Source organism: Hypanus sabinus, chromosome 5 (genome assembly GCF_030144855.1).
Source record: "Hypanus sabinus isolate sHypSab1 chromosome 5, sHypSab1.hap1, whole genome shotgun sequence".
Classification (NCBI taxonomy): Eukaryota; Metazoa; Chordata; class Chondrichthyes; order Myliobatiformes; family Dasyatidae; genus Hypanus; species Hypanus sabinus.
Genome location: NC_082710.1, coordinates 75,254,379 through 75,268,570, shown reverse-complemented (window position 1 = coordinate 75,268,570; position 14,192 = coordinate 75,254,379). Strand labels below are relative to the sequence as shown.

Sequence of the window (14,192 nt, the reverse complement as noted above, 5' to 3'; positions counted from 1 at the left end):
ATTCAATTAATATTCTTTGTTTAGCTTCTCATCATAAATAGGTACCAGTCTTAATTTTTTAGTGTAAGTACCATAAGGCCATAAAATACAGGAGCAGAATTAGGCCATTTGGCCCATTGAGTTACTTCCAGTCAAGTTGATGCTTGCGTACAACAGTCCTTCAGTCTGGCTAGATCGTGAAACCATATATTTCACTCCTTTTATGTCTTTTACATTTGTTTTCCATCTTGAATGTGAGTCTGGAACTGTTGGAGCCCATGGTTTGCAGTTTGGAGATCATCTGGATATTCCAGCTTCCAAGAGGATTCTAAGAGGCAGAAGCACTATGCTTGAACTTTGTGGCGAGAAGGCTGCAAGACGATGTTCAACTTCATTTTGCCAATTAAAGCTTCAATTATTGACCAATTAGAGCACAAGGGAGTTTGAAATATCAAGGCAACTGCAGAAGATGGGTGCTGGCTGCCTGCCTTTTAATTACTGGTGGGGTCGCTCTGCTACAGAGAGGGAAAGGCCTGCTGCTGTGTCTGGAGAATGTTACTCAAGTTTTCTTTAGAAATGGACTTGGACTATAAACTTTTAAAAAAAAGTTTTATAGTTTTTTTTAATATTGTGCTTTTCGCCCAGTCTTTCTTGTTTTTTGTACAAGGAAGAGGAATTTGGGGGTTGACGATTGTGCTACAGGTTTTTTCTTTCTTGGTTTCATGGCTATCTGGAGAAAAAGAACTTCAGAATTGTATACCTTGATAGCAAATGAACCTTTGAACCTCTGAGTCGGCTATGCCATTTCATTATGGTTGATCCATTTTCCTTCTCAGCCCCAGTTTCCTGCCTTCTCCCCGTATTCCTTCATGCCCTGACCAATCAAGTGTTAGTCAACCTCTGCCTTATATATTCATAAAGACTTGGCATCCACAGCCGCTTGTGACAACAAATTCCACAGATTCACCACTCTCTGGCAAAAGAAATTCCTCCTCATTTCCATTCTGAAAGGACACCCCTCTGTTCTGAGGCTATGTCCTCTGGTCTTAGACTCTCTCACCATAGGAAACATCCTCTTCACATCCTTTCACCATTGAAACCATTTATAGGTCACTGCATCAGTTCCTCAGCCACACATTCACCTGCAAAATCATTCTATTTCTACCCTCACTGGCACCTGGCACAGGCAGAAATTCAGAGATTACTATCCTGGAGGTCCTGTTTTTCAGCTTTCTACCTCTGTACAGTGAAGGAGCAATACGGACAACATGGAAAAGATCCTTTGATCCTCCAAGACCATGCTGAACATTAAGCACGGATTTTTTACTCTAATCCTAATCTACGTTTTATTCACTACCCCACTCCAGTCTGTTTAACTTCATTCAGATCCTACCATTCATCTACATATTAAAAGGCAATTTATAGTGGCCAAACAACCTACCAATCTGCATATTGTTGACATAAATAAAAACCCATGTATTCATGAGATGCAGACCCACACAGACAGCTCTGGGATGCAGAAATGAATGTGGATCTCTGCAACTGCAAGAGTCTACTGAACCACACTGTACACCTGAAGCGCCTTCAGGTGGCTAGTAGGTAGGATTAGGCTGGGGAGCTCTTTTTCCACCTGGCATAGACGTACTGGGTGAAGTGGCTTCCTTAATTAAGTAAAAAAAAGCAAGCTGTTAAACAGTGAATGGGCTGGTTGATCAATACCCTACCCCCACCTCCGAGTAGTGACCCCAAACTTGCCCAACTTCACCTCCAGCAGCAAAAGGAATGCCAATGCTAAGTTGTTATCAGTGGGTTTGGTTTAATTGCATTACAACACGTGCTGAGAGTAGAGTGAGTGAGAAAGAACTATACAGTTTTAATAGCTTTGACTATCACTGAGATTTGTAATTGGTTAATGACTGTTTGGAAAATACATGATGCATACAGCAGCAACAAACATTTGAGGGACGTTTGAGGGTTGATCAGAATCTATGGAGGGAAAGGAATTCTCAATACTTCATATTAAATCCTTGCATCAGGACTGAGTGGAAATGTGAGTTGGAAGGTGGGGGGTGAGTTGGAAGGTGGGGGGTGAGAAAGGCTTCTGAGGAGGCTGGTAGACAGAACAGATGTCAGATGCAAGTGTTGGGAGACAGTGGCAAATGAATGATGGAGGCAGACAAAAAAAAAGGAAGGAAAATATTGAGAGTTAGATGGAGCAAGGTGTGGAAAAGGAGTGTGAAGATTGAAGATAAGTAGGAACACAAAGGGCTACCATGCTGGATTTTGATGATTATAGGAGGTGAGATGAGAGCCATTATGGAAAAAGCGAATGGCAGTTGAAATCAGAACCAGATGCAAGTGGAGGTCAAGCATGTGTATTGTGGGTGGGTGGATGGAACCAGGAGTAGGTTGTTGATAGGTGTGCTGGGGGGGATTGAGGGAAAGTGGACAAAAATGGGGAGGGCTGAAGGAGGAGTGGAGGGAGGAGTGAAGGGGTTAAACAACCCCTTGGACAGGGGGGTTACATAAAATAGAAACAAATTATTTTGCCAGGTGGAATATGAAGTGTTGTTTCTTCAGTCTGGGTTGGGCCTCACCCTGGCAGCAGAAAAGATAGAGGAAGGCAGGTCAGTGTGTAATAGGAAGGGGAGCTGAAGTTACATGCATCTGGGAGCATTGTAGACTGAGCAAAGGTGACCCTGATGGCATCAATGTAGTGGAGTGCTTGATTGGTGCTAGTCAAGAGTCAAAAAATTACGTTGTAGCTTTATAAACGCTGGTAGGCCACATCTGGAGGATTGCATTCAATTCTGGTCACTCCATTATTAGAAGGGTGTGGAGAGGGTGTTGAAGAGGTTTACCAGGATGCTGTCCGCATTAGCGGGCGAATGCTATGAGGAGAGGTTAGAGAAACTGGAGTTCTTTTCTTTTGGGTAGCAAAGGTAGAGAGGAGACCCGATAGTATTTATAAGATGATGAGAGGCATAAATAGAGTATGCAGTCAGTACCGAACACCAGAGGACATACATTTAAGATACGAGAGGCTAAGTTCAAAGGTGTGTGGGGCAATATGGAGAGTGGTGGGTACCAAGAATGCAGTGCAATTATGACAGAGCCATTTAAGAAGCTCTTAGATACATGGATATGCAGAGAATGGAGAAATATAGAGTTCTGGAGGCATAAATCACTAATTTAGTTAAGCTTTTAGTTACTAGTTTAATTAGTTTAGCACAATCTCATTGGCTGAAGGCCCTGTTCATGTGCTGTATGGGCTACGAGAGACTAAATTGCCTTCAGATTTTGTCTGCTCAGTATTTATCATGCCTTTGGTCATTTATTCCAACATAGCAGCGCTACAAGCGAGTTTATTGTTTACCTTTGTTTTATTAGGGCGTCACAGATGGATTTGAAGAGTGCCCTGGATGAGTGCAACACTGCTCTGAGTTTATTTTTAAATAACAAATTTTCTGAAGCCTTGGATTTGTTGCGCCCTTGGTAAGAAATGATTTAGATTTAAATTGTATTATTTTCAGTTGGGTAGCTCTGCAGATTTTAAGCTGTGTCCTTCATTGCAGGCACCCACAGTATGTGTTATGAATGAAATGCAAACTGAAGTTGGAGCATGGGCATTAGAATCATGTACTTTTGAAAAGGTGATTTCATAGTAAATAGTAGGCACACAAGAGGAAGCCCAGGTATATACAGTATCACAATTTTGTAAGGGTGGTTTTATATTATTGATCTTGGGAAATGAATGGTTCAGTGTGCTACCTTGACTTCCTTTCTTCTCTACAATGTTTGAATTTAGTCATGTCTGAAACAGTTACTCCAGCACCTTCCATTACTGTAGATTTTAGGGCCCCCGAGTGTTGCAGTACAGAACAGAAACAGTCATTCAGCCCATCTCATCTATGCTGAGTGAGATGTCTACCTGAATTGATGCTGTATCCCATGTCATCACCCTCTGTATGGAAAAACTTGCCCCTCGGATCTCCTTTATACGTTTTTGGATGCAGAGGTTCATGGGATGAAGGAAGTGTGTGTAGGGGAACACTTTGGTTCCAGTGATCATAACACCATTAGTTTCAACTTGATCATGGATAAAGCTAGATCTGGTCCTTGGTTTGAGGTTCTAAACTGGAAAAAGGCCAAATTTAAAGAAATTTAAAGAAGGGATCTAAAAAGCATGGATTGGGACAGGTTGTTCTCTGGCAAGGATGTCATTGGTAAGTGGGAGGCCTTCAAAGGAGAAATTTTTGAGAGTGCAGAGTTTATATGTTGCTGTCAGATTAAAGGCAAAGTGAATAAGGATAAGGAACCTTGGTTCTCTAGGGATATTGGAACTCTGATAAAGAAGAGAGATGTATGACATGTATAGGAAACGGAGCAAATAAGGTACTTGAGTATAAAAATTGCAAAAAAAAACTTCAGAAAGAAATTGGGAGGGCTAAAAGAGGTAGCTTTGGCAGTCAAGGTGAAGGATAACCCAAAGAGCTTCTGCGGGTATATTAAGAGCAAAAGGATAGTAAGGGATAAAATTGGGCCTCTTGAAGATCAGAGTGGTTGGCCATGTATGAAACCAAAAGAAATGGGGGAGATCTTAAATGGGTTTTTTGCATCTGTATTTACTAAGGAAACTGGCATGAAGTCAATGGAAATAAGGCAAACAAGCAGTGAGGTCATGGAACATATAGAGATTGAAGAGGAGGAGGTGCTTGCTATCTTGAGGAAAATCAGAGTAGATAAATCTGCAGGACCTGACAGGTATTCCCTCGGACCTTGAAGGAGACTAGTTTTGAAATTGCAGGGGCCCTGGCAGGTATATTTAAAATGTTAGTATCTACGGGTGAGATGCCGGAGGATTGGAGGATAGCTCATGTTGTTACATTGTTAAAAAAAAGGCTGTAAATGTAATCCAGGAAATTATAGGCCGGTAAGGTTGATGTCAGTAGTAGGTAAATTATTGGAAGGAGTACTAAGAGATAGGATCTACAAGTATTTCAATAGATAAGGACTTGTTAGGGAGAGTCAACAAAGCTTTGTGCGTGGTAGGTCATGTTTAAGAAATCTATTAGTTTTTCGAGGAGGTTACAAGGAAAGTTGATGAAGGGAGGGTTGTGGATGTTGTCTACATGGATTTCAGTAAAGCCTTTGACAAGGTCCCGCATGGGAGGTTCGTTCGGAAGATTCAGTCACTTGGTATACATGGTGAGGTAGTAAATTGGATTAAACATTGGCTCAATGGGAGTAGTCAGAAGTGGTAGTGGAGGATTGCTTCTCTGAGTGGAGGCTTGTGACTAGTGGTGTGCCACAGGGATCAGTGCTGGGTCCATTGTTATTTGTCATCTATATCAATGATCTGGATGATAATGTGGTAAATTGGATCAGCAAATTTGCTGATGATACAAAGGTTGGAGGTGTAGTGGACAGTGAGGAAGGTTTTCGAAGCTTACAGTAGGATTGGGACCAGCTGGAAAAATGGGCTGAAAAATGGCAAATGGAGTTTAATACAGACAAGTGTGAGGTATTGCACTTTGGAAGGAAAAACCAAGGTAGAACATGCAAGATAAACGGTAGGGCACTGAGGAGTGCAGTAGAACAGAGGGATCTAGGAATACAGATACAAAATTCCCTAAAAGTGGCGTTACAGGTAGATAGGGTAGTAAAGAGAGCTTTTGGTACTTTGGCCTTTATAAATCAAAGTATTGAGTATAAGAGTTGGAATGTAATGGTGAGGTTGTATAAGGCATTGGTGAGGCGGAATTTGGAGTATTGTGTACAGTTTTGGTCACCAAATTACAGAAAGGCTATTAATAAGGTTGAAAGAGTGAAAGGTTTACAAGGATGTTGCCGGGACTTGAGAAACTGAGTTACAGAGAAAGGTTGAATAGGTTAGGACTTTATTCCCTGGAGCGTAGAAGAATGAGGGGAGATTTGATAGAGATATATAAAATGATGGGTATAGATAGAGTGAATGCAAGCAGGCTTTGTCCACTGAGGCTAGGGGAGAAGAAAACCAGAGGACATGGGTTAAGGGTGAAGGGGGAAAAGTTTAAAGGGAACATTAGAGGGGGCTTCTTCACACAGAGAGTGGTGGGAGTGTGGAACCAGCTGCCAGATGAAGTGGTAAATGTGGGCTCACTTTTAACATTTAAGAAAGACCTGGACAGGTACATGGATGAGAGGTGGATGGAGGGATATGGGCCCGGTGCAGGTCAGTGGGACTAGGCAGAAAAATGGTTTGGCACAGCCAAGAAGGGCCAAAAGGACTGTTTTTGTGAATGTTATGTTATGTTCTATCGTTCTGTGGATGTTACCTCACACCACTGCACTGAAATACATTTGGTATTACCCTCATCCCCATGTATTCAGGATGTATTCCTGAAGCTTTCATCTTTCTTCCTTGAACCGCACAGCAAAGGGTTAACTAAATATACTAAATCCTGAGGAGGGATAAAGTAGTATTTCAAGCTTAGACAAATGTCAGAAATGTACAAAATTCTTAAGGGCTTTGATGAAATAGATGCTTGGATATCTAGAACCAGGACTCACCATTGAAACCACCTATTCAGGACTGGAATGAGAAGAAACTTCTTAACCCAATGGATAAATTCTCAAACCGAATAGCTGGGCAGATTCAGGCACATTTCAGCCAAATGAGGTATGGGAAATGAGATCATAATGGTTATTGACAATGTTTGGATGAAATTCCTAGTTCTCTGCCTGTTGATCTCTTTTTAAAGTGGAATATAAATTCAATATTGCTGATAACTCATCTAGCTTCTGCAACTTCAATCAATGAAATGAATGGAAATTAGAACAAAGGTTAATCATAATGGAATTCAAATGCTTGTAATTTGATTGCCATGGAGCAACAGTTTTCAACCCCTGACGGTTGTTTTGCTTGTTTTCAATGTAGGTCCAAAGACAGCATGTACCACGCTCTAGGTTACAGTACTATGCATGCCATGCAGGCAGCCATGACATTTGAACAGAATGATATTCTTGCAGCCATTGGAACAATGAAGGAAGCTTTACAGACCTGTCAGAAGTAAGTCTCACTGGATGTTTATGCATAGGATGATTTCTTTCATCCTCAGTTTGATTAGGCGCAGTCAGAGTTTGTTGCAATTATAATTCACCCCCCTCTTCATGGACTTTCCTTGATTCCTATTTACATCGTTAAAAGAATAATCCAGCTATGTTCAATCTGTATCTCAGTGATCTCCCTGAAACCAAATCTGCTAAATTTGGATATGCTGATGAATGGGACATAGCCTTCTAATCGAACAATATAGAATCCATTGAAAAAACTTTATCAACTCCCTATCCAACTGCTTCTAAAAGTGGTACCTAAATATGAATGTCAACCAACAGTAACTTCCATATTTCATCTGGACAACCAACTAACCAAATTGAAACTTAATATCAAGTGAAATGACAAATTGCTACCCAACGATCCACGCCCGAAGTACTGAGAAGTCACACTAGGTCGAACTCTCTCATACAAGATCCACCTTCAAAATGTTGTAAAGAAACTAAAATCCTGAATGTCCATAGTCAGGAAGATTGTAGGAACCAAATGGGGTGCTGACCAGTTAGTCCTACAAACATCTAGCCTAGCACTATGTTTCTCAGTCGCTGAATATTGCACACCCACCTGAGAGAGAAGTGCTCACACATCAATATCAATACACAGCTCCATACTTCTATAAGAATATCTCAGGAGTCCTAAACTCCACACCTGTCCAATGGCTCCCAACAATAAGCGGAATCGCACCCCCAGAGATCTGTAGTAGAGCAGCTTCAGCAGAATTCTACAAGTGTATCTAAAATATGCCCAACAACATTCCAGTTTGCAAATCCATCAAAAATGCTCCTTCAACTTCTTGACTCAAATCCCGAAAAACCTTTCTACAACTTGAAAAGCCTCAACTGCTATGGCAAACACACTGAATGGCGCCAATATTGGCACACCACCATGCTTACTCCCCCCTCAACCTTTGAGATCTGATGGATGACCCCACCTCACTCCTCCTGGGCTTTAATACAGCTACCAGAAAAAACTGGACAGTCGCAAAAAGGCTCAGATGTTGACGTGCCAAAACAGTGCCAACAATACACCGATGGGGCACCCAACAAACCCCAGCTTACCCTTGTGGTATCCCAACCCAGGATGTTCTCCACCTGGTCCAGACATGCCCTCTAACCAAGACATGGGTTTGCCACGGTCCATCGATGTAGCCACGAGCTGGAGGAGTGGCTTGACAAAAACCAGTTATAAGTGTGAAGAGAAAAACACCTGCCATTCGAAAGAACTAGAATAGGTTAAGTGCAGTACCTCATTCTGTTTAGAGTTGTAGAAATGTACGGAATGAAAACCATTGGGCCCACTGTGTACACACTGGCCAGTGGACACCCATCCACACCAAATGCATCATCCAGCATTTGTCCTGAGCTTAGGAAATCCATGTATTAATTTGTTGACTTTGTAAGTACGGTCAGCACTCTGTCTTGGCCATTTTATGTTGTGCATTCCTGGTAGTCGTTACTCTCTGGGTGACAAAGTTTCTCCTTAAATCCCCTGAATCTATTCCTCCTCATTTTAAATCTGTGTCCCTTTGCTTTGTCTGCCTGTGATGTAGGGAAAAGTACATAAGGTGATGCAGAGTACAGATTGTCTACTCTATCTGAACACGTCAATTTTATCAACCTTAGTCAAGTCTCTTACCATCCTTTACTCCAAAGAAAGCAAACTTGGCCCTTCCAGTCTCTTCTCATAACTGAAACACTCAATCCCAGGTACCATCTTGGTGATTCCCCTCAGCACTATCACAATTTTTCTAATGCGAACAAAACTGCATGTAGTGTTCTGGTTGAGGCTTAGCCAAAGTTTTATAAAGTTGCAGCATAGTTTCCTTGCATCTGTATTCAGTGTCTCAACAAATATACGCCAGTATCTTGAGTGCCTTCTGCGCTGCCACCTTCAAGGATGTCTGGACGTTACCCCAACGAGCCTCTGTTCTTCAGTGCTCTCTAAAACCCTACCAGTAATGTACATGCCCTAGTCTCATCAGTGCTCCTAAAATGCCTTGCCTCACATTTATAGAAATCTAGAAAACCTACAGCACAATACAGACACTTTGGCCCACAATACTGTGCGGAACATGCCCGTACCTTAGAAATTCCCTAGGGTTACCCATAACCCTCCATGTACCTATCCAGGAATCTCTTAAAAGACCCTATTGTATCTGCCTCCATCACCGCAGCCAGCAGCCACTCTCTGCATAAAAAAAAACTTACCCTGACATCTCCTCTGTATCTACTTCCAATCACCTTAAAACTATGCCCTCTCGTGTTAGCCATTTCAGCCCTGGGGAAAAGCCTTTGACTATCCACATAATCAATGCCTCTCATTATCTTGTACACTTCTATCAAGTCACCTCTCATCTTCCGTCGCTCCAAGGAGAAAAGGCCAAGTTCACTCAGTCTATTCCAGGCAACATCCTTGTAAATCTCCTCTTGAAAATGTGGTTTCCACATCCTTCCTGTAGTGAGACAACCAGAACTGAGCACAGTACTCCAACTAGGGTCTGACCAGGGTCCTATATAGCTGCAACATTACCTCTCACCTCCTAAACTCAATCCCACAATTGATGAAGGTCAGTGCACCGTATGCCTTCTTAACCACACAGTCATTCTGTGCAGCAGCTTTGAGTGTCCTGTGAACCCAGGCCCCAGGCCCCAAGATCTCTCTGATGTTCCACACTTCTAAGAGTCTTATCATGAATACTATACTTTGCCATCATATTTGAGCTATGAAAATGAACCACCTCACATTTATCTGGGTTGAACTCCATCTGCCACTTCTCAGCCCAGTTTTGCATCCTATCAATGTCCCGTTGTAACCTCCACACTATCCACAACACCCCCAACCTTTGTGTCATTGGCAGATTTACTAACCCAGCCCTCCAGTTCCTCATCCAGGTCATTTATAAAAATCACGAAAAGTAGGGGTCCCAGGACAGATCCTGGAGGCACACCACTGGTCACTGCCCTCCCTGCAGAAAATGACCCGTCTCAACCACTTTTTGCCTTCTGTGGGCAAGACAATTCTGGATTCACAAAGCAATGCTCCCTTGGATCCCATAACTCCTTACTTTCTCATTAAGTTTTGTATGGGGTACCTTGTCAAATGCCTTGCCGAAATCCACTTTTCTGGATCCATTTAACTGTCTTCTGTCATTTCTTAGCTCAGTTCTACAACATATAAATATCAACCTAAAATCCAAGGCTGCCTTCCACACTGTCCATGACTCTGCCAGTCTTTGTGTCGTCTGTGAACTTTCTGGTCATGCCTCCTAAATCCAGATCCATAACAAAATGAAGTGCCCGTTTCCCTGCTGCATGACTGAGTTCCCAGTCAGTACAATAGACACATCAACAAGTTGCTTACTGAATAATTGTGATTAGAAGTGGGAATGTTTGCTAATAATTCTACAGCATTCAGCTCCACATGGTTCAGCATGTGAACCATGTATCAAAAATCTGGACATATTCACATATGGGCTGAGGTGAAGTGGTGTTCATTGCCACAAAAATGCCAGGCTTTGAATATCTCAAACAAGGAAAACTTGACCTCCAACCCTAGACAAGTAATAGCATTCCCATTGCCAAGTTCCTCTTGAGTATGTTAGTGGTCACCGTTGACCGTGGCTGGAGAGATAGTCCAGAGTCCAATTTGGAGCAATAACTGCCCTCCTGACTCACTGTGTAGCCTTTCCACCATCAACAAGATACAGTGGCATGCAAAAGTTTGGGCACCCCTGGTCAAAATTTCTGTTACTGTGAATAGCTAAGCGAGTAAAAGATGACCTGATTTCCAAAAGGCATAAAGTTAAAGATGACAAATTTCTTTAATATTTTAAGCAAGATTACTGTTTCACTTCCATCTCTTAGTTTCAAAATAACAAAAAAGGAAAAGGGCCCAAAGCAAAAGTTTGGGCACCCTGCACACTTAGTAATACCTCCTTTGGCAAGTATCACAGCTTGTAAATGCTTTCTGTAGCCAGCTAAGAGTCTTTCAATTCTTGTTTGGGTTATTTTTGCCCATTCTTCCTTGCAAAAGGCTTCTAGTTCTGTGAGATTCTTGGGCCATCTTGCATGTACTGCTCTTTTGAGATCTATCCAGATTTTCGATGATGTTTAGGTCAGGGTCCATGGCAAAACCTTCAGCTTGCGCCTCTTGAGGTAGTCCATTGTGGATTCTGAGGTGTGTTTAGGATCATTATCCTGTTGTGGAAGCCATCCTCTTTTCATCTTCAGCTTTTTTTTTAAACAGACATTGAGATGTTTGCTTCCAGAATTTGCTGGTATTTAATTGAATTCATCCTTCCCTCTACCAGTGAAACGTTCCCCGTGCCACTGGCTGCAACACAAGCCCAAGGTATGATTGATCCATCCCTGTGCTTAACAGTTGGAGAGGTGTTCTTTTCATGAAATTCTGCACCCTTTTTTTCTCCAAACATACCTTTGCTCACTGTGGCCAAAAAGTTCTATTTTAACTTCATCAGTCCACAGGACTTGTTTCCAAAATGCATCAGGCTTGTTTAGATGTTCCTTTGCAAACTTCTGGCACTGAATTTTGTGGTGAGGGCACAGGAAAGGTTTTCTTCTGATGACTCTTCCATGAAAGTCATATTTGTGTAGGTGCCGCTGCACAGTAGAACAGTGCACCATCACTCCAGAGTCTGCTAAATCTTCCTGAACGTCTTTTGCAGTCAAATGGGGGTTTTGATTTGCCTTTCTAGCAATCCTACGAGCAGTTCTCTCAGAAAGTTTTCATGGTGTTCCAGACCTCAACTTGACCTCCACCGTTTCTGTTAACTGCCATTTAATTATATTACGAACTGAGGAAGTGGCTACCTGAAAACACTTTGCTATCTTCTTATAGCCTTCTCCTGCTTTGTGGGCATCATTTATTTTAATTTTCAGAGAGCAAGGCAGCTGCTTAGAGAAGCCCATGGCTGCTGATTGTTGGGACAAGATTTGAGGAGTCAGGGTATTTGAAACTTTGAAATTTGCATCACCTGGCCTTTCCTAACGATGACTGTGAACAAGCCATAGCCCTAACAAGCTAATTAAGGTCTGAGACCTTGGGAAAAGTTATCCGAGAGCTCAAATCTCTTGGGGTGCCCAAACTTCTGCATGGTGCACTTTTCCTTTTTTTCCACTCTAAAATTGTACAAAACAAAAATAATACAGTAATCTTGCTTAAAATGTTGAAAAGAATGTTTCAGCTTTAATTTTTGACTTTTGGAGATCAGTTCATCTTCTACTCACTTAACTATTCACAGTAACAGAAATTTTGACCGGGGTGCCCAAACTTTTGCATACCACTGTATGTGTGGTAAAAGACCTGTCACCGACTTTGATGAGTGCTTTTTTGACACCAGTCTTGCCAAAGCAGTCCATTTGATTGGCACCCATCAGTGCATCCAGAAGAACAATGGCATCTGGAACGTGGAATATAACAGCATACCAAATCTCCTCCAAGATGCACATAATTCTGCCTTCACTCACCAATGTAGATGGATAGAAAGGCAAATGTAAGCAAGGATTTGCCACTGAGGATGGTGAGACTAGAACTAGAAGTCATAGGTTAGTGATGAAAGGAGAGATATTTAAGGAGAACCTGTGGGGGATCTTCTTTACTCAGAGGGTGTTGAAAGTGGTGGATGTATGTTTGATTTCTTAATTTAAGAGATGTTTGGATAGCTGCATTGATGGAAGGGATATTGAGAGCTATGGTCCTGGTGCAGGTTGATGGGATTAGGCAGAACAACAGTTCAGGCTCAACTAGATAGGTGAAGGGCCTGGTTCTGTGCTGAGCTGGAACTATGTTGGAGATTAAAGGTGAAAGCTGAAATATTCAGAAGACAGGAGGGGGAACTTCACTCAGAAACAATGAGAGCATGAATCAATGTGGTGGATGTTGATTTGATTTCAACATTCAAGAGAAGTTTAGATGGATACATGGATGGCAGGAGTATGGTGTGCTATGGTCCAGTTGCAAATTGATGTAACTTGTTCAGCACGGATTAGTTTGGTCGAATGGCCTGTTTTTGTGCTGTAGCATAAGGTCCTCTTATGTCACTGAGATCAGCTTTCCCCCAATTCAAGTCTTTATCCTGAGGATCATCCATAATTACTTTGAAATTGATAGAATCATTCTGTTCCAAGACTTTTCCCCAAACTCAACTCCACTGTCGACATAGCTTCATTTTCTAAGGCTGAGAATACCTTTCTTCCTTTCTCAAAAAAACAAAAGTAGTCAATCCTGATGTTTCATATCATCAAAGCATTCTTTAAATAGTGTGAGACAAAAGCTAAAGCTACAGCATGCCCATTTGGTATACAAAAAATATTGCACAATGGATCTTTTGTATGTTATCTTATTTGGTTATAGGTTCACTATTTTAAGAGTACATGATGTGCTATAGATGCATACTTTATTGATCCCAAAGAAAATTAGTGTCACAGTAGCATTACAAGTGCACAGATATACAAATATTACAAGAGGAGGAAGAAAGAATAAAAAAAATAAGTTGCCTCAAACAGTTGAACAGGAGGGGTCATTGTAGAGTCTAATGGCTGAGGGTAAAAATGACCTCATATCGAGCTCTTTGGAGCAGCAAAGTTGTCTTAGTCTAAAGTCTTAGTCTAAAAGTGCTCCTCTGTTTAGCCAAGGTGGCATATAGAGGGTGAGAAACATTGTTCAGAATTGCCAGGATTTTCTGTAGGGCCCTTTGTTCTACCACAGTCTCCAGTGTGTCCAGTTTGATTCCTATAACAGAGCCAGCTTTTCTAATTAGTTCATTGAACCTATTGGCATCACCCATGTTGATGAGCACACCACCACATAGAAGATCATACTGGTGACAACAAACTGGTAGAACAGGTGAAGGAGAGGTCTGCATACTCCAAAGGACCTCAGTCTCCTCAGGAAGTAGAGGCGACTCTGGCCTTTCTTGTACACACGCTCTGTGTTGGTGCTCCATTCAAGCCTGTCATCCAGGTGCACCCCAGGTATTTGTAGGTCCTCACCACCCCCAAATCCTCACCATAAATACTAAAAGGGATCAGTGCAGGCTTAGTCTTACTGTGTTGAGCTGCAGATGATTCAGCTTCCACTACTTGATGAAGTCTCCATC

General features: G+C 41.9%; 1 protein-coding gene across 4 annotated transcripts in view; it reads left to right on the top strand.

Moving 5' to 3' along the window:
- LOC132394244 (tetratricopeptide repeat protein 39B) overlaps nt 1-14,192 on the top strand; it is a 411,030-nt gene that overhangs the window by 93,633 nt on the left and 303,205 nt on the right. For all 4 annotated transcript variants that reach the window (XM_059970126.1, XM_059970127.1, XM_059970128.1 and 1 more), the window contains 2 exons: nt 3,370-3,474; nt 6,899-7,030. In XM_059970126.1, coding sequence (XP_059826109.1) covers nt 3,370-3,474; nt 6,899-7,030 — 237 coding nt within the window. The remainder of the gene's footprint in view (nt 1-3,369; nt 3,475-6,898; nt 7,031-14,192) is intronic.